This window comes from Sturnus vulgaris, chromosome 19, assembly GCF_052056855.1.
Source record: "Sturnus vulgaris isolate bStuVul1 chromosome 19, bStuVul1.hap1, whole genome shotgun sequence".
Classification (NCBI taxonomy): Eukaryota; Metazoa; Chordata; class Aves; order Passeriformes; family Sturnidae; genus Sturnus; species Sturnus vulgaris.
The window spans coordinates 4576177-4595132 of NC_142261.1; the positions used below are offsets into that span (position 1 = coordinate 4576177).

Sequence of the window (18956 nt, forward strand, 5' to 3'; positions counted from 1 at the left end):
TGTCAGAGATTCCCAGAGCTTTCCCTTGTCCATCCTGCAGAGCCAGGCACGTCCTTGGAGTCACGTGTGGCCACTCTCTGCTTCCTGCACGGTGTCCTGGGCTCCTCTGGGATCAGGTGTGGGATGGGGCAGCCCAGCCATTCCCAAAGGGATCCCTGCACACTCAGCAAACAGCTCTGCTTTTGTACCACAGCCTCCCATCAAGGTGTCCCTGCCCGTGGCAGGGGCTTGGGATGAGATGAGCTTTAAGGTCCCTCCCAACCCAAAGCATTCCATGATTCCATCCCATACAGCTTTGGAGAAGAAGGTGATGAAGTGACAGCCACCCCCCCAAGAGCCTCCTGGCTTGTATGAGCACGAGTGTGGCCAGCAGGACCAAAGCAGGTCCATTCTTCATGGAAGGGATTCTCCAGGCCTGGCACAGCTGCCCAGGGCAGTGGTGGAGTCACATCCCAGGAAGGATTTAACACATGTGTGGATGTGGCTCTTGGGGACTTGGGTTAGTGGTGGCCTCAGCAATCTCAAAGGGCTTCTCCAGCCTCAGCAATTCCGTAATTATGAATTTTATGCTGCATCCAGCACAGGCCCAGTGCAGAGGAAGGTCTGCCAGCTGCTGCCATGGGGTTTTGAGTGTGTGTCATGAGCAGACCTTGGGAACAAAGATGTGTTTTTCCAGTGGAATTTTTTATGGCTGCTTGTCCTAAACATGGGGTGAATTGAGGTTCAGGTGCATCAGGAGATGGGGAGTAACCCATCACTGCCCTGGCTGCTCTGCTCTGACCTCCTAAACCTCCCAAATGATCTTAACATTGCTGTAGCTGCTTCCTGAACATCCAGAATCCCAGCGCTTGCCTGGTGTGTTCACATTCCTTCAATCCTCTGTTGGAAATGCTGCTGGGGGGGCCAAACCCCTTCACTGTCACCTGGGCAGGGCCCTTACAGGGGGACAGTGGTTACCAGTGTAGCTGCATTTCAGGAGTGAGAGCTTGGGAATACTGGCAAATAGCACAGGAAAAATACCAGATCAGATATTTTTAGCTTTCCTAAGTCACGCTTTGCTTTTTGCCCAAGGTGAACCTCTGCTCTTCCCTTGCAGGACTGTCCTTTTATAGTCTGTATGACCTATGCCTTCCACACCCCTGACAAGCTCTGCTTCATTCTGGACCTCATGAATGGTAAGCAAGACTTGCTCAGATGATGGTGATGTTACAGGAATTTTGGCAGGAGGATTGCTGAGATGGTTGGTCCCTCAAGCTTGGGCTGCTCCATGAGCTGATTTATTCAGCTCTCTCCACAAACCAGTGTGTGGTTCAGCCTTTGCTTGTGTGGAAATCCTCTGCTGGATTAGTCACTGAATGCAAATGTTTATGAAATAAATGCATTTTAAAATGGAGTTTCAGACTGATCAAATCTCTGTATGGACTTTCTGAGCTATTTTGTCACCACACTGACTTGCAGAGGGTGAGGCTGTGTGCTCCACAGGTGATAAGAACCTACAAAAGCTCTGCTGTTCCCCCACAGTGTTAGCCTGTCTGCCTGCAGGGTAAGATTTTGCTTAATTGCATCTCAATTCTCGTTTCAGGAGGAGATTTGCACTACCACCTCTCCCAGCACGGAGTGTTTTCTGAAAAAGAAATGAGATTTTATGCTACTGAAATCATCCTGGGGTTAGAGCACATGCACAATCGCTTCGTGGTGTACAGAGACCTGAAGGTAATGGTTGGTGGGTGCCTGCATCCACACAGACCCTCAGATAACTTCCATGGATTTCCTTTCCTGAAACCTTTCCTTGGCAGGATTATTTCTTTATCTGCCTGATTTTTGTACTGAGTTTTCAAAGTCGTTCTAATCTGTGCCATTATCCAGTTTAGCCAGCCTGGGAGAGGCTTCCTGGGGGTCACAGTAAATCCTCTGAAGTGTTGCTTATCTCCCTGCTGGGAGTAATTTAGAAGATATTCTGTATTTCTGGGAGCCCTGGAAGAGGCCTCTGTGTGTGTGATGGGGAACAACAGCACAAGAAATGCTGAGGGGTTTCACTGACAGTTGGGAAATCAAGGACAGCTCCCAGAGAAGAGTCCCTGGACCAAGTGACAGCACAAGGGGATGAAAGTCTGCCCAGAGACTGAGAATAAAAGGTGTAAGAGCCACACTCAGACCCTGCTGTGAAGAAACCAAAAGCAGCTTGAGGCCAGAATGGATTATTCATTTATGACCTGCTTTGTGTTTCAAACCTTGCCTTGCCTGTCTGTTATTCAGCATTTCATAACCTGTGGAGTTGATGGTAGTGCTCTCTGAGAGCGTAGATTTTTATCTGGAAAGTGCCTGGTATATTGATGTTAAATAAAAGAAGGCAATTACCAATTACCAGGCAGTATTGATGTTTGAGTTACTGTGCTGTGAGAGTTTGCAGAAGTCAGCTGGGGAATACCAAGAACTCACCTCCCTGTGTTGGTTTCCAGCCTGCAAATATCCTGCTGGATGAACATGGGCATGTGAGGATATCAGACCTTGGGCTGGCTTGTGACTTTTCCAAAAAGAAGCCACATGCCAGTGTGTAAGTATTATGTCTGGGAGCTTTGCTGCACATACAGGTAGTGCTAAATACATCCCGAGTTTGTCTTTCTAACTTAACTTTGCCTGAAGGGGAGGAATGACACTTGTGTGGCCCAGGCTTGCTGAGCTGGAGGCTCTAATGAGGTCTTTGGGCTCCTCTCCCTGTTTTCCTGCTCAGTTGTAGCAGCTGATGTGTAGGCATGGCTGGGAGATGACACATTATTTCAGGATGATTCACTGCTCAGAGAAGAACCTGACTGAGTTAAAGTACCAGATTGCTTTAATTGTCCCAACCTGGTAATTAAATATTCCCAAACTGACTAAAATCCTGGATTTATTGTGTCTTTCTCTTTCTGGATCTTCATGGAACTGGAGGCAAATTATCTTCTTTCTGCCTCTTGCCATCAGGATTTAACTAGGATCTGAATTCCAGGAATTGTGTGTGGATTCCCATCTTACCTGGCACGTTTTATTCTTAGGTCCTCAATTGCCCTGATTTAGTCTTGGAATTTATGCAAAAAAGGGAAACTCCAGCCTGTCACACCTTAAGAGATTTGCAATTCAGTAGCTTCTTGAAAAAAGTCCATACGTTTTGAGTATGTCAAAGGTAAAAGCAATACCTGGTGGCTGCTTCTAGTGGTGCCCAGGGGTGAGTTCAGGAGTGTCCTGTGCTCACACGGGTAACACATGAAATCCATTGGAGGCAAAATAAAATAGTTAAAATTAAGTCTTTCCAAACTGGGCTGTCTTACCGAGAGAATATTGATTTTTAATGATGTTTTTTTTCCCAGTGATGATGTTGGATGTAATGAATGTTTTGTGCTGTTGTGCTCTGCAGAGGAACCCACGGGTACATGGCCCCCGAGGTGCTGCAGAAGGGCACAGCCTACGACAGCAGTGCTGACTGGTTCTCCCTGGGCTGCATGCTCTTCAAGCTGCTGAGGGGGTGAGTGGGGCTCCTGCCTTGCCTTTGGGAGCCTGGGGGCCTCTGTGGGTGTCCCTTGGAACAGCAGGACATTGTGTGCCACAGATTGAAGTGATCCCTCAGTGCTGACCCGTGTCCCCAAGCGAGACAAACCCAGGTTTTTTCTTCCAAACCAAACCAGAGCCAAGCCCTGTGTGCTGTAGTAGCTGCAGGTGTGGGACATGAGGAAGGCAGGTCCTCTCTGTGCTCTTTGAACTGCTGCTCACAGCAGTTTGCTCCTCTCTTGGCAGCTGGTAGTGTTTTCAATGCTGTGATGTTGCTCCTTGGAGTGCTTTAAGCAGCCTTGTTAAATCGTGGGCTTCGTGTTAGGCTGAGACCTGGTGGTGTGGAGAAGCTCTTGGCTGCACTGGTCCCTTTTTGTGTACTCAGCCTTCATTCCTGCAGGGTTTGGGCCAGGTACCAAGTGTGGATCCTTCCATTTGCTGAATCTGGCCTGTTACCTAATCAGTGTCCAAAGGTACACCATAATTACAGCTCTGTCAGCAATTACCTGCTCATTAAACTTCCGTGTCTAGAATTGATTAATGCCATGGGATTTATCTGAGCAGTCAACAAGCACTGATGGGCAAGTCCTTGTTGAAAATGGCATCCTCACTGTTAATGGCAAAGCAGAAGAAATCTGAGGCTTTTCACAGTGGTTCTCTGTAAAGATTGATCATTAGGTCATCCTGTGTCCTCACACATAATTAATTATGAGCTTTTATCTCCATCCAGACACTGTACAAAGGAAGGTCAGTGTGTGACTTGTGAATTGAACTCTAGAGCTGTATCAATTTAACATTAATTGTGCACAAAGCAGACTATGTAAGGGTGCAAATAAAGAAAGAAATGATGTTTAAATTGCCAGTCTTTGGGCTGTGATTCTCCCTGGCAGAGATGTTCAGGGTGGTATCAGTGCTCAGCCAGAAATCAGAGCATTATTCACGGTGAACTCTCGTTCCTCATCTGTTCTGAAGCCAATTAAACACATCCCAAAACAAGGGCTGGGCACATGGTGCCATTTCTTGGTATTTGGTAAATTTAGTTTGGCACAGAATCTGCCCATAAGTCGCCAGTGAATCATTTTCTTCCCTGATCTACTCAGAGCCTCCTTGTCAGAGTACATGAGGCTGTGTGGGAACCATTTACCTGTCATGCTAAAAAGAGAAAAAATGAAGTCCTGGTCCATCCATTGCATCCATCAATCAGAACATTTTTGAGAATAAATGGAAAATAACTTGGGAGTAGCAGGTCTCCGGTTGAAGCATGCTGGTACACTCTGCCATGTGGTAAGCCAGAATGCTTTAGAGTAGCTAATTAATGGAATTGATAAGTGAATCACATTTTGGTTGTGAAAAACATCATCCCCTCAAGGTTTTAAAGAAAAGAAGCAGGGAATGTATCCTAAATGTAATCAAAATATCTCTTACTACAATGCTGCTTCTTTCTCTCATGAAGGACTGTGTAATAAATCTCTTAATGTGCCACAATCTTCCGTAGCTTAGAGGAAAATTCAAATTCAAACCAGAATTATAAAGCAGGAAAGGGATGAAGCTGATAATTTACAAGATATCATCAGATATCTTCCCAGTGGCTGATGCTGTGGGATCTGTGATCTCTTATCTCCTTACTCTCCATGATGGGATGTGGTGAGTTCAGTGGGTCATGCTCACCTTCCCTATAGAAATCCTTGGATTTAAATCCCTGTGGGTGAAGGCTGCTTAGGGTTTCCTTGATAGCTGAAAACTGTTCGGGTTTTTGGGAGATATATGTAATTGATGAGGCATTTAAAGCACATCTTTTAAGGCCAGATCACTGTTTAAGAATTACCCAACTTTCTGCTCACCTTGCTGTGGATCAGATTGTTCTGCAGGACAGGATTGATGAGGGCAAAGGATGGGACTAACAGGATGCTCCACTCTTTCCTGGCATTGCCACAGCTGAAATACCCTGATACGCTGTGGCTTTACATTTATTAACATTCCTTTTTTTTTTTTTTCTTCTCTGCACAGGCACAGCCCTTTCAGGCAGCACAAAACCAAAGATAAGCACGAGATCGACCGGATGACGCTCACCGTGGTAAGACCTGGTCCCAGTGACATCCCCGTGCTCCCTGAGCTCCCATGTCCCCTAAAACTGCAGCTGCACCCCCTGCTCTCCCAGAGAGCTGCGTTTGCACATGGGAGAGCTGCTCCCAAACGCCAGCAGAGACAAGAGAGCAGAACACAGCACTTCCATGGTGGAATATCTCTTTGTGTTTCCTCTCTCCGCAGAACGTGGAGCTCCCGGATTCCTTTTCTCCCGAGCTCAAGTCCCTTCTGGAAGGGCTCCTGCAGCGGGATGTGAGCAAGAGGCTTGGGTGCCAAGGAAGAAGGTAGGTGTTGTCTTCTCCTTGGACCTCTGCCTTGAAAAATTTCCACTTCTCTGTCAATGAGTGAATTCATTTCAAGTAAAAATCTGCTTCCTGTTGTGAGGATTTTAATTTTGGAAAGAGAACATTAAAAAGTGCTGCTGCATGGAATTACATTTCAGCTTCCATCAGTTTGGACATGTTTTTTTGGACAGTTTCTGTCCTTAAAGCCTTTCCCTGAGTTCCCTGCAGTCATGCTTGCATTGGGTGGTGTTCCTGCTTCTCATCCCTTGGTTGTTTTTCTGGTTTTGCCTGATCTGTTTTGGCATGAAATCATATGACTTGACTCAGACATACTGATAGGGAAAATTAATTGCTTATATTTTATCTGTAATGATAGGAGCATATTACAAACAAAAAAAACCCCAATCCCAAAACCACCAAAGAAAAAGCTGTGAGTATTGCTGGTGCTCCCCGTGTCACTTGATTATTCTAAGGAAAAGAGCTTTTGTTTCGTTTCTTGACTACAAAACACTCCTTGCTTCTGCCAAGCTCACCTTGCTTGTAGCTGTTTGTGAAGTTGTTGTCTCCTGCTTAAAAAGCCTGTGTGAGACTGAGAGTGAAAAGGAGAGGAGTAAACAACTGTTGAGAAACCATTGGGATGTGTGATAACAGGTAGCTGATGGTCACACCTGAGCCTAGGGCTGGCTCCAGTTCCAGTGGGAGATTCAGAGGAATCTCCAAGTTTTTGTCTCGGAGCCCTCTTTGATAATGACCTGAGATTGCTTTTCCTTGGGGCATAACAAGAGCAGTTGATTATTTTCCCATAAAATTTGTATAATTTGAAATGGTATGGAGTAATCTGGTTTTTTACAATCAGTGATTGGTGAATCTGCCAAAGGATTGGTGTTTGGGATCTGACCCAGATCGGTGTTGGGATCGTGACAACACAGGAACATTTTTTGCTGTTGGAAATGATGGAGTGCCATCAGGAGTTCTTGCCTGCCAGCCCTAGAGCACTGTTCCAAATGTTTCCACCTGAAAATCTTCTCTCCTGGTGTTTACTGAGGAATTCTTACGTTTTTTATTGCAAAAAAAGAACGTTTCCCCAATGTTCTCAAGTGATAGAAATGTGACCTTTGAAGGCTTTGTATTCCTTGAATACACTTGAAAAGCCCCTTCGTTTGTTGATTTCAGTCACTTCTGTTTTGCAGCGCACAAGAAGTAAAGGAACATCCTTTCTTCAAAGGCATTGATTGGCAGCAAGTCTATTTACAGAAGGTAAACGATGAAGACAGTAATTTTAGCTGACTTGGTAAAGCAGTAAAAAGAAAATAAACCCAAACAGGTACTGAACAGAAAACTTGAGGGTCACAGTGCCCAGCACAAGTGTTCAATCACACAAATACAGGGAGGGTTGTTAATGAATATTCATTACTACAGCTCTTCCTGATTGTTAGGAGTGAGTTATTACATTTCCAGGCTCAAATGACTGCATGGTTTCCTTTCCTTTGCTGTCTCTAAACTGGGGAGTTTTATCCCCATATTTTTGAAAGAGCTCTGATTAAAAGAAGTGCCAACAATTTTGCACTGAAGTTTAATTCCAAGGGAGATGCTCTCGTACAGTCAGGTGTAATCTGTGCAAAAAAATACATAGGTTATGCATGACTACAGAATGGAGTTAAATAATGCCCATTAATTTGTCTTTAATGATGCTGATTTTAATTTCTAGTACCCTCCCCCCTTGATTCCTCCCCGGGGAGAAGTCAATGCAGCAGATGCTTTTGACATTGGCTCCTTTGATGAAGAGGACACCAAAGGCATTAAGGTACCCAGCTCTCAGTGGTGGAGGGTGACACTGGGACTGCTGTGCTTGGCTTTCCATGTGTGTCTGGCATTCCTTTGCTTCAGGGCTCTGGATGTGCAAGGAATTCCTTCAGGCTGGGAGAATCAGCCCATGCTGGTACCTTGGGCTGGTTCCCTGTTTGTTGTTGCTTGCCAAGTCCTCATGTTTTTAGTTTAGCTGAAATCTACTTTGTTACCAAAAGTTTTGTGTGAGAAAGGAAATGTTTCAAATGATCAGGAAACAATTGGGAAAGTCTCAGATTTTCAAGGATACCTTATGGTTTGCGCGTTTAAAAGTTGGGATTTATTTCTGGTAGCTTTTTGGGATTTAGTTGAGATTTATTTCTGGAGAAATGGAGCTAAAGGTTATTTTAATAGTTGAGTGGTCAGAGAGAGTGCTGGGGAAAACTCTTAAAAATTACAAACTGTGTTAATAGTAGCAATCGTAAGTTGGAAAAGTGGTTAAAAAATTGCACGTTCTGATATTATCCAGAATGTAATGAAAATAATATAAACTATATTAAAAAAGAGAGAAGTTAGAGCTGCTGGTCCCTTTGGGACTCAGGTGAAGGGGGTGACCCCCCTGTGAATTCCTCCACTCTCTGAAGTTTCCCTGGGACTTTGGGACAGCAGCCCTTCATTGTTTTCATCACCCATTTCTGCAGTAGAACAGGCCTTGTTCTTGTTCTTAGAGAAGTGAGTCAGGAGGGAAACTAATTATTCTAAACTTTATAAGCAAAAAGCCCCATTAAGTACTCAGTGAGCTTAAAAGGGAGCTCGTCTGTCAGTGTCACCTGCTGTGGTGACAGAAGTTGGCACAGAAAAGTGCAGAGAGCCCAGGATGTTCTTTATCCCAGAAAATTCCACATCTTCAGCATCGATGTTAGCCTGGCAGGATTCCAGCCTGCTGTAATTCTGCAATGCCAGAATTCAGAGGAACATTTTGCAAGGAGCAACCAGGCGATCTTTTCATTTCTTGAGGAGATCAGATATTGTCAATAACATGATTTAGTGAGAAATCCTGTCATGGAGTGTGACTCACCAGCAGGTCAGTGCTGTGTCATCTCCAGTTTGATCTCAGAATCTCATAGCTCAGGCTGCCCATGGGATAAATTTACCCTCGGGGGTGAGTCAGGGAGGGGTAGCACAGCCCTGCTGGGTGTCGCAGGCGTCCAGAGGGGACAGGAGGGTTCCTGCCTGAGTCAGCTGCCAGCGAGGTGCCAGGAGCCCTCTCTGCCCTGGGCACCACAGTGTGAACCCTTTGCTCTCCTGCCTGGCCCCTGGGATTGTGATTATCCTGCAGAGTGGCCCCAGGAAGAGCATGTTTGGGGTTACAAGGGAGGAGCCAGCAGGGGATGCCTGTGGCTGTTCCCCCTTTCTCGCAGGGAATCCCTGCAATTCCAGAGAGCTCTTCTGGGTGTGTGTTTTTCCTGCTGGAATATGGCATGGGTCTCTAAAAAGGAGGAGAATGTCTATTCCAGGAATGTCTGGCCTGACTGCAGTAGGAGAATGAAGCTGCTCCTGCAGCTCCACACAGCTTTAAACCCCTCCAGGGATGGGCACTCCACCACTGCCCTGCTCAGTGCTGGACAAACTCTTTTGGTGAAGGAATTTGTTCCTAATTTTCTTCAGTGCCATTCAGTTTAAGTAGTCAAAGGATTAGTGGAGAAAAGAATCCTTATAATAGTAAAATTGAGATCTGCAGCACATTTAGCTGCTGATAAATTTTGAGGGTTAATAAGAATATAAAGCCAAGCTGTGGAAGCATTGGAAGGCATTGCTGTGGAAGAGGTACCTTTTCACTTATTCGTGGAGTTTTTGTGCTGAGGAAGGTTTTGTGCAGCAAAGTTAAGAATGCTGCTGCTTACATTGGAGTAATTATTTCAATGTCTAGAGAGCATTATGGGGCAGTGTTGAGTTGAGGATTTTGGAGCTATCAAACCAAACAAGTCTTGAGCAGGTGGCCTGTTCTCTGCACATAAATTAATATCTTTGCTTAAATGAGTGTCTGTGCTTCTCTTGCTTGCGTCTGTTTGTTCTGTGAAAGTTTGAGTTCAATCCATCTTGTAAAATAATACTATTGCATGGGTAACTATTAACTGGGGGATAAGAATAGTGAAAGTTATTAAAATGTTGGGTTTTTTGTTGTTTTTCTCTTGCAAGTTGCTTGATAGTGACCAGGAGTTATATAAGAACTTCCCTCTGGTAATATCGGAGCGTTGGCAGCAAGAAGTAGCAGAAACTGTTTATGATGCAGTAAATGCAGACACAGATAAAATTGAGGCCAGAAAAAGGGCTAAAAATAAGCAGCTTGGCCACGAGGAAGGTAATCTGTCCTTACACTTCTCTCATCTTTTGCTGCTAGGTAGTAATTCCTGGGTCTGGAGTTCCACAGACTCCCACTGCCGTCATTCCCGGGAATCGTTAGGATTCGTTTAATCGCTGTCATGTTGCTTAAGATGTTTCTTAATGTTTTGAAATGCTGAGTGATGACATCAAGTTTTGGAAAGAGATTCATGGAATCACAGAATCCTGGAATAGTTGGGGTTGGAAAGGACCTTAAAGCCCATCCAGTTCCACCCTACTGCCATGGGCAGGGACACCTTCCACTATCCCAGGTTGCTCCAAGCCCTGTCCAGCCTGGCCTTGGACACTTCCAGGGATCCAGGGACAGCCACAGCTTCTCTGGGCACCCTGTGCCAGGGCCTCCCCACCTTCCCACTCTGTGGTTTGATTTCCTGCCCAGGAGATGGGAAAAACCCCAGGAGGTTTTGCACAGCAAACTTGCAGCTTGCACAGGGGTGTTACATCAAACCCCCGAACTTTGGAGAGCAGCATCCAGTGCTTTAAACAACCTCCTCCAGTGAGAAACTTCTTTAAAAGCCAAGTCCTGTCCTTGTTCTCCACTCTGCAGCCACAGCAGCTGTGTAGTTAGGGCAGAAGTGGGGCTGTGTGTGTGATCTGCACCTGCCCAGGGGACGGCGGCTCCAGGGCTCCGTCCCCCGGGCACAGAGCTCGCTCTGAATGCTTTTGGCTGCACCTCCTGTCACTTTGCTAACATCTCCTCTTGGTTTAGATTATGCCCTGGGGAAGGACTGTATCATGCATGGGTACATGCTCAAGCTGGGGAACCCCTTCCTGACTCAGTGGCAGCGGCGTTACTTTTACCTCTTCCCCAACCGGCTGGAGTGGCGAGGAGAAGGAGAGTCCCGGGTGAGTGAGGGGCTTGGGGAGCTCTGCTGGAAGGCAGGTGGAGGTGGGACACACCTGGAGTTCTCCTGGGAAGGAGTTCTCTCTGAATAAAAGCCCAGTGGATTTGAGTCACTTCTCTCAAGTCTCACTGTACTTAATGGGTAGCTTACACTGCACAGAGGAGACATAAATTTGACTCGAGAAAGCTGTTTGCTCTGTTTTGTCGTGTTTTTAAAGGATTTTGGTAGTTGATGGTGTTGTTTTTCATTTAGGACCTCTGGACTATTTATACAAAAAAACACAAACTGGTAAGGTGACAAATGCTATAGCATTTTATTTCCAAGAAAATGCTATAGTGGCTGTAGTGTAGCCCAGCTGTGCTCACGTGCAGGGCAGATAATTTGGATATTTAAGTTAAGGAAGTGTTTGGAATTTAAGACATTGTGTCCTCTGCAGTCCATAGGGAGAGTTTTCCTGCACACTGCTGTGTATGTTCACTTTGTAAGTATTCAGGGCTGAAATACTCCCTTTGAGCTCTTTGAAATAGTGAAATTGGCTTTTTTTTTTTTTTTTTTTTTTTGGTAATAACAGTAATGCTTGAAAAATGTATCAAATGATATGCAGCTCTTGAGGGAAAATAGTGGCTATTCTGTTTGCAGACACACCTATTTGTAGATTTTTATTTCGTGCTGTCATTACTGGCTTTTAGAGCTGATATTTCATTGTCACTATTGAAACAACCAAGCCCCTTGTAAATCTCTCTCTTACCTTACTATCTATCTTTAGTTCATGACCCAGCCTTCAGAAATAAATGTTTGTGTAATGACTCTTAATGTTCATCATTTAATTCATGTGGATAGTCCAGGAAAATGAGATAGTGGCTTTATTTGATGGGCAACAGCATTTTTTTTTCAATTAATTCTCTGCTCTTTTGCAAATGCTGCAGCAAAACCTGCTGACAATGGAACAAATAGTATCTGTTGAAGAAACACAAATTAAAGATAAGAAATGCATCTTACTGAGAATTAAAGGAGGAAAACAGTTTGTCCTACAGTGTGAGGTAAGACTTGATTTTTGATAACCTGATCAGATTGTTTTGTGTATGATAAACAATTGACAAGTTTTTCAGGTCGTGCTGTTGCATGTTAATTAAGGCACTTGGTGAAGCAGAGCTGTTTATCACACTCGAGTTTTGAAGGCAGGAAACCTGCAGCTGTGCCAGTTCCTGCCATGCATTTCAGTGGTGTTTGGGACAAAATGAGCTCAGGTTATTAAATTGCTAAAAACTTCCTAACTTCTCAAGCTCTGTGTGCTCCAAGGGCCTCGTTGGCTCATGTCTCACTGTGGAGAACTGCTGGAGCTCATGTGTGGAAGGGGAAAGTGCTCAAGTCCTCAAAACATTGTACCAGCCTTCACTGGGGTGATGGAGAAGCTAAGGGCTGCACATGGGCAATACCCAACGTTCAGAAAATTAAAATAACTCCCCTAAAGTGCTGTCCGAGAGAGAAGACGCTGTTGGCCGTGTAGGATGAAGTGCCAAACTGCTTCTGTGTCTCTTGCAGAGCGACCCCGAGTTTGTTCAGTGGAAAAAAGAGCTGACAGAAGCTTTCACCGAGGCCCAGAGGTTGCTGCGCCGGGCTCCAAAATTCCTCAATAAATCGCGCTCCACGGTCGTAGAGCTCTCGAAGCCCCCGCTCAGCCACAGGAACAGCAACGGGCTGTAGGAGACACCGACCACGATCCCACCGGGAGAGCTGCTTGGTGACCCTGCAGAGCGTCCCAGAATCCTTGTGAACGAACTTTGTGCAGTCCTGGCCGCGGGATGTGCCCGGGAGAGGAGGAGTTCATTCCATGTTTACAGCGTGGGATCACGTCAGGACTCTGTCTGCGGAGGGTGGCAGGGGTGGGGACACCCTGCCCCTGTGGCAGCGCTGGAAGTCACCAAGCACAGAGGCTGCTCCTTGCTCCCCACCCCCGGCGGGGCCCGGCTGAGCTCCGTCCCTCTGGAACTACTGATGGAAGGAAGAGGTTTTTTTGGTTTGTTTTGTTTTTGTTTTTGTTTTGTTTTTTTTTTTTCCCTGCCGTGCCCTCTCTCGGTGTGCTGGGGGTGGCACGGGTGCTGCTGGCTGGGTGACACTCCCGTGGTGACACGGACGGAGCTGGAGCTGCCGCCTGGCCGTGGTGGGTGCCCCTCACTCTGTCGTGTTGCCGTGTCCTTCCCGACCATTACTGCTGAACTCTCTGATAACCTTTGCTCCATACTGCTGATGATCAACAGTGTGACTCTGATGCACTTCAAAGTACTGAATTCTAACTGTCCTGTGGTTTAAATGTTATTGCTACTTCATGGGAGCGTTGAACTCGAATTATTCCCTGGGTTTGTTGTACTCACTAATAGTAGCTACCACCGTTTTGCTTCTTCTACGTATATGCAGTACTATAACTGACACAATAGAGTAATAATTGGTGAAGAGGAATTTATGGTAGCTTCATCTAGTGCTCTGTTGTATAAATTGACTATTTTAGCACAGTTTTTAAAGAGCAGATTCCTTTTGACAAGTTTACAGTGAACATAAAAGACAGTTCTTTTCCATTTCAGGTCAACTGCACTTTTTAAAAAATTAAAAAGAAAATTATTCAAACCCGGTGCATTCTAGAGCATGTGCTGGGTTCTGGTGTGTGTGGGTACCTCGGTACGTATCCCGGATCACTCCTCAGTCCTGGGACTCGGGATCCTCTTCTGCTGTACACAGGTGTGTTCCCATAGCATAGAAATCCCCAGAAATCCCCAGAAATGCCCAGTTCCCCCTGGAGCCCGGCCCAGGAGGTTCGTGCACATATCACAGCTCGGCTTGGGAAAGGATCTCTCATTTTCTGTTCTGAAGAGTTCAAACTGCCCACAGTGAAAGTAGCGTGAGAAAACCGAGTGTGGAACTGAGAGAACGAGCTGATCAAACGCCAGATTTGTGTTAATTCTACCTGAGGCATCAGATGTGCTGTGTGCAAAGTCTTGCTGAAGGAAAGATCTGATCCTGAGCTGTCCCACAGCTTCAAGCTGCGCCTTACCCTGGGTGCTGTGCTGGTTTGTCAGAGAGGGGTCAGGGCTGAACTTAAGCTTTTTTTTCCAATTCACTGAACAGCTTAGAGAAGATTTTTTTTCCCAGCTGCAGAGGAACAACTCTCACAGTCCCTGAAGACAGTGGAGTTGTGCCTGTGTAAGTGGGAGCAGAATTTGTGCGTGGTTTGTCGAGCGTGTGTGGCTGTCAGATCACCACAGAGTTCCTTGGAGAAAAGTAGTAAAAGTGGCTCTGTTTGCTTCTGCATGGGGGCAGGGTTTGCTGCAGAGCTTGTGCAAACCCTGGCTGACCACCTGGGGCTGCACCAAAGGGAAAATATATTCTGGAAAATAACCCCCTGTGAGTCAGTGGTTCCTTTCAATGATTTTTCACCCCCCTCGTTTATTTTCCAAATGTAAACAGTACCAGCCTCTCTGTCATTCCCGTTGAGCATCTCAGCTCCTCTGCAAGGAGCAGTGTCAGAGGTGATTGGTCAAATGTTGGACTTGATGATCTTGGAGGTCTTTTCCAACCTAAAATGATTCCACGATTCTTTGTGTGGTATTTAAGAAGTGTTTGGGATAGAAAATGTCTCATCCCGCTGGCTGTGGTTCAGCTTTCCCTACAATACCATGCAATGCTCGTATTTTTCTCCTTGATTTAGAAAAAAGCCCTCAGATGGTGTTAAAACCTTCTCACAGTTCTTGTGTAACTTGTTTTTACTTTCTTTAGTCCCTGCTCAGTTCCATTCTTCTTCTCCTTCAGTTATTTTCCATGGCTGGATTTCACTCTCACTCCCTGTCAGCAGATTCCGGTGTCAGTGAGGGAGGAGCAGGTCATCAGCTGGGAAATTGTGCCTCAAACCCAGAGATTTTATACGAAATGAAGGCTGTGTATTGACTTAGGGAAATAAATCTATTTTGGAATGTGATGGAGTTGGGATGGTCCTAGAATATCCTCATTATCATGGTCCTTGCTGCCTCATCCAACCTCCAGTGGGAGGGGCAGGAGAAGATTTGGATTTCTTTAGCCAGCTGATTTATTGACGATTGAAAATCTGATGTATTGACGATTGAAAATAGCTTTATTTTTGTGACTTGTATCTAACTGTGCAGCTAGGAGAGGAGAGGTTATCACCAGTGACAAACTCCTGGATGAAGGTGGGATCCCAGTAAGAAATGGGGCTCTGTGTGGAAGTGACTGGGTGTGCTGGTGTGGAGGGAGAGCTGGAATTGCACCCTCCAAACCAAAAAATCCTGGATACTGCCCCAGACTGCTCCTTCCTGGTGTAGGAACCAGAGTCTCTGATGTTTTTGTTTTGGACAAAGATTCCTGGTGGTGTTAATTCGCAGGAGGGTCATTGGCTGTGTGTTTAGGATCCCTCGTTTATTTGCTAATTATTTTGCAAATTCATGAAACTGTTAAAGGAGCATTCACTGTGGGGTGTTTTTTGTGGTTTTTTTGTTTTTGTTTTCCAATCCTTCATCCGAGTGTTGGCCATCCACTACTCCAAGTGTAAATCTTCTTCCTCTTAGCTGTGTTTGAGCTTTTTTGTGTTCTTGTCCCTGGTCCAGCAGAGCCTCGGCTGAAGGCTCACGGGTTCTTCCCAAAGTGCTGCTGTGAGAGAAGCTGGAGTAATGCTGGAGTGGATCCAGCTGGGATTGACATTCCTGGTATGTTCCCCCACCCCCCAGCAGGCTTCAAAAAATCTTGGAGCCGGCTAATAATAGCTGGAAGTGTGTCTGGGAAGGGAAGCCTGGCAGGTAGGGAGGGAGGGAGCAGCTTCAGGGATAGACCTTGGCTTAGTCACGTTTGAGTTTTCCTTAATTTCTTAATTTTTGGGGCTGCCCTGAGCAGGGCCAGGAGTTGGACTCTGATGATCCTTGTGGGTCCCTTCCAGCTCAGGATATTCCATGATTCTTGTGATTCAGCACCTCCTCTTTAAAAACCCAGTGGAAGATTTTCCTCTCCCACTTTTATCAAGGGGGGGAAAACCCAGAAATTAAATTGTGAGGTTGGGTTTAGCTTGGAGATAAATCAGGTGTTTGCAGCCCAGTGTGGAAACGCTGGTTTGTGCTAAAAAAGGTTCGTTTTGATTTTGATCCTGCCCATGGTGGCCACTGCTGGTGCCCAGAGGAGCTCTGGGGTTGATGTTCCCTGAGCAGGACCAGCCTTGATGCTGGAGTGACTCCATCACCATTCCTCCATTTACAGTGGATCAGCTCATGAGGAGTGAAATCCCTGCAGCTCTGAGCTGCTCTTTCCCTGGCAGCTGGTCAGCTTTTAGGACCAGGTTCCTTGATTCCATGTCCATATCCATGTCCTGCAGCCGTTGGCACGGCGGTGTCACCTCCCAGCACGTGGCAGTGACACGGCTCCTCTGCCTCTGAGGTGTTTGCACCCGAAATATCCCCAGAGGAAGGACTGTTTTGAAGTGTACAGTAGACAATAAATAATTCTAGTTGTGTTGATTAATATAAGGAATGAGTCAGTTCTGCAAATTAAAGAAAAAAAATCTGAAAAGTGTATTTTGACAAAGCATAGTATTAATTTTAATATTGTAAAAAAAAAAAGGAAAGTATCTAAAATATACAGAGAAAATATGTATATCCAAATGTCTGAGGAGTTTCAAGATAATCTACTTTTGTTTCCTGTTGGTTTCTATTCCATGGTGTACATATTGTGTGGATGGAACATTGGCTGTTTTAATACTATTGTTAAATTGTATTTTTATTTTGTGTTAAACTAATCATCACAGACTCAGCTTTATTTTGTTTATGTAAAGGTTGCTATGCTCTGTAGGTATAAACCCGAGAATTCTATTTTAACAGAAAAAGCATTTTATATTATTTATTAAATACATGTTTCTCCAACTTCTGACATTCCACAGAATTTCTGCTCCGTATATGTATGGAAGTGGCAGCTCCTTTCAGGCAGGATCAGCCAGCTTTATTCTGTTTTTCATGACAAAATAGGGATAGATTCCCTGAGGCTGTGCAGCTCTTCTCTCCCAGCACAGGGACTCCAGGCTCTGTCAGGACCATCTCACGTGGCTCCTGAATGAAGAAACACCTGGAAAGCTGAAAATCCACCCCTGGATGGGATATTTCCCAAATTCTCCTTTATCCCTCAGCATTCCCAGAGCAAGTGTTTATTCACAGGAGTCTGAGTTAAAGAGAATTAATGACCCCGTCTGGGGCAAGGAGTCAGCGTGGTGTTTGATCCAGCTCAGCCATCAGGGAATTGCAGAGCTCTGTTATTCCGAGGGGAAGGAGTGAGTGACCTGCAGGACCCAAAATGTGCTTACTGGAGATGGGTTTGGTGTTTGAGGGAGATCATTTGATCCTTAAAAACGGGATCCTGAGGCAGCAGCAGTGCCTGTCCTAGAGCCAGGGCAGGACCCTGCTTGGTGTCACGTCCCAGGAGGGGAGTGGTCACCCCAGGACCTGCAGGGACTGTCCCTCGGGGGTGTGGGGAGGGTGGGTGACCCCCAGGCAGGACCCCCTGTACCATCACTCCGGGAGCTGCCTCTGCTGGGCACATCTGGGCACATCTGCAGAGCCAACCCCAGCACCTCCATCCCCAGTGAGGTACAGAAAGAGCCCTTAATTTATCAGGTCGGTCAGTTCCTAAAAATAATTCCAGTTGTGAGCAGGGCCTGTGCAGTGTGAGGAATACCCGAGGTGTAACATTGTGTGCTCTCATTTCCACAGTGGTGGGGCTGGAGGTCTGTGCTGGTCAGGGCTGATCCCCGTGGCATTTCCAGGGTAAAATGGGGCATTTTCCTGCTGCTGAAGTTCTCTCCTTGCTGAGGGGCTGCCTGGGGCAGGGAGGGGTCCCTGTTGTGCTCCCCAGAGCAGTCTCTGCCTTCTTTGCCATATCCCTCTCTGAAACCATTGGATTTTGGGGGGAGCTGTAGCCCGAGCTGTTCCTGGAGGGAGGGGGCAGCTGGTGGTGGTGGCATTGTGGCTCCTTAGTGTCACCCCTGCAAAGGTGCCGTGGTGGGGACAGTGCTGAGACTGGTGCTGCTGGCCTGAGGTGTGTCCAGGCAAGGATTTGGCAGAGAACCTGGGGACAGCTGCAGGAAGGTGGCTTTGGCCCAGGTTGGTCTGGGTTTATGTGACACGCTGTGTTTCCAGGCTGGAAAAGGAGATGGGCTGGGAAGAGGCTTTCCTGTTGGTAGCAGGCATCTTCTCAGGGAAAGGGAGAGAGCAGACAGTGGGTGAGATGGCACAAAAAATGTGTGTGAAAAACAGAATAAAGCAGGAGCATCCTGAGAGAGGGGATTTGTGAGCAGTGCCTCACTAGATCCTTTAAAACAAAAAGGAGCAGATTCACACGAACAGCTACTCGCGATGAAGGAAATGATCGAAAGAGAACCTGTCCAAAAATGTGTAATTAATGGTAAGCAAAGCCAGGATCTGTAAATAACTTTAGATATTGTATCGATGAGATCATTCCTTGTTTTATGTACTTGGCTCTTTCCATATTTATTGTGGGGAGGAGGGTCCCGGTGCCTGTGAGCTGTGGCCTCGCTCCTCACGGACTGTCCCGGAGTTTACAGCCCCGTCGTGGCGGGTGTGCCACACTCGGTTCTTGCCGCCAGTATTTTTTTAACGGATTATTTTGGCACAGCTAAGCTGCTTCTGTGTGTTGGTCAGTACAACTGCTCTCTCCTACGACCAGACCCCAATAAAAACCGTCCTTTGCGTGTGTGCTGGTGTCTCGTTCTTTCCGTGTCACCTGTTCCTTCCCGAGGCTGCACTGGGATGCACTGGGATGTACTGGGATGAGCAGCTGCTTGCAGGACACAGCTGGATGGACCCCACGCCCCGCTGCTCCATGCACAGGTAAGTCCCTTCTGTCTCCCCCACCCCTGTGCTTGGTGTTCTAGTTTTTCCAAGGGACACACTGGCTGTGTCCTGCAGGTGAGACGGTGCTGGCTGTGCCAGGAGGGACTGGGAGGTGTGTGACAAGTGACCAAGGGTGGCTTTCC

General features: G+C 46.3%; 1 protein-coding gene across 1 annotated transcript in view; it reads left to right on the forward strand.

Moving 5' to 3' along the window:
• The window catches only part of GRK3 (G protein-coupled receptor kinase 3), a 59494-nt gene extending 40819 nt beyond the window's left edge, over window positions 1-18675 (forward strand). The window contains exons 10-21 of the mRNA XM_014874878.2: window positions 1097-1175; window positions 1583-1713; window positions 2460-2554; window positions 3392-3499; window positions 5530-5596; window positions 5791-5891; window positions 7082-7148; window positions 7600-7695; window positions 9876-10038; window positions 10789-10925; window positions 11851-11964; window positions 12467-18675. Of these exons, the coding sequence (XP_014730364.1) occupies window positions 1097-1175; window positions 1583-1713; window positions 2460-2554; window positions 3392-3499; window positions 5530-5596; window positions 5791-5891; window positions 7082-7148; window positions 7600-7695; window positions 9876-10038; window positions 10789-10925; window positions 11851-11964; window positions 12467-12628 (1320 nt within the window). The 3' untranslated portion in view covers window positions 12629-18675. The remainder of the gene's footprint in view (window positions 1-1096; window positions 1176-1582; window positions 1714-2459; window positions 2555-3391; window positions 3500-5529; window positions 5597-5790; window positions 5892-7081; window positions 7149-7599; window positions 7696-9875; window positions 10039-10788; window positions 10926-11850; window positions 11965-12466) is intronic.
• The last annotated feature ends 281 nt before the right edge of the window (window positions 18676-18956 follow it).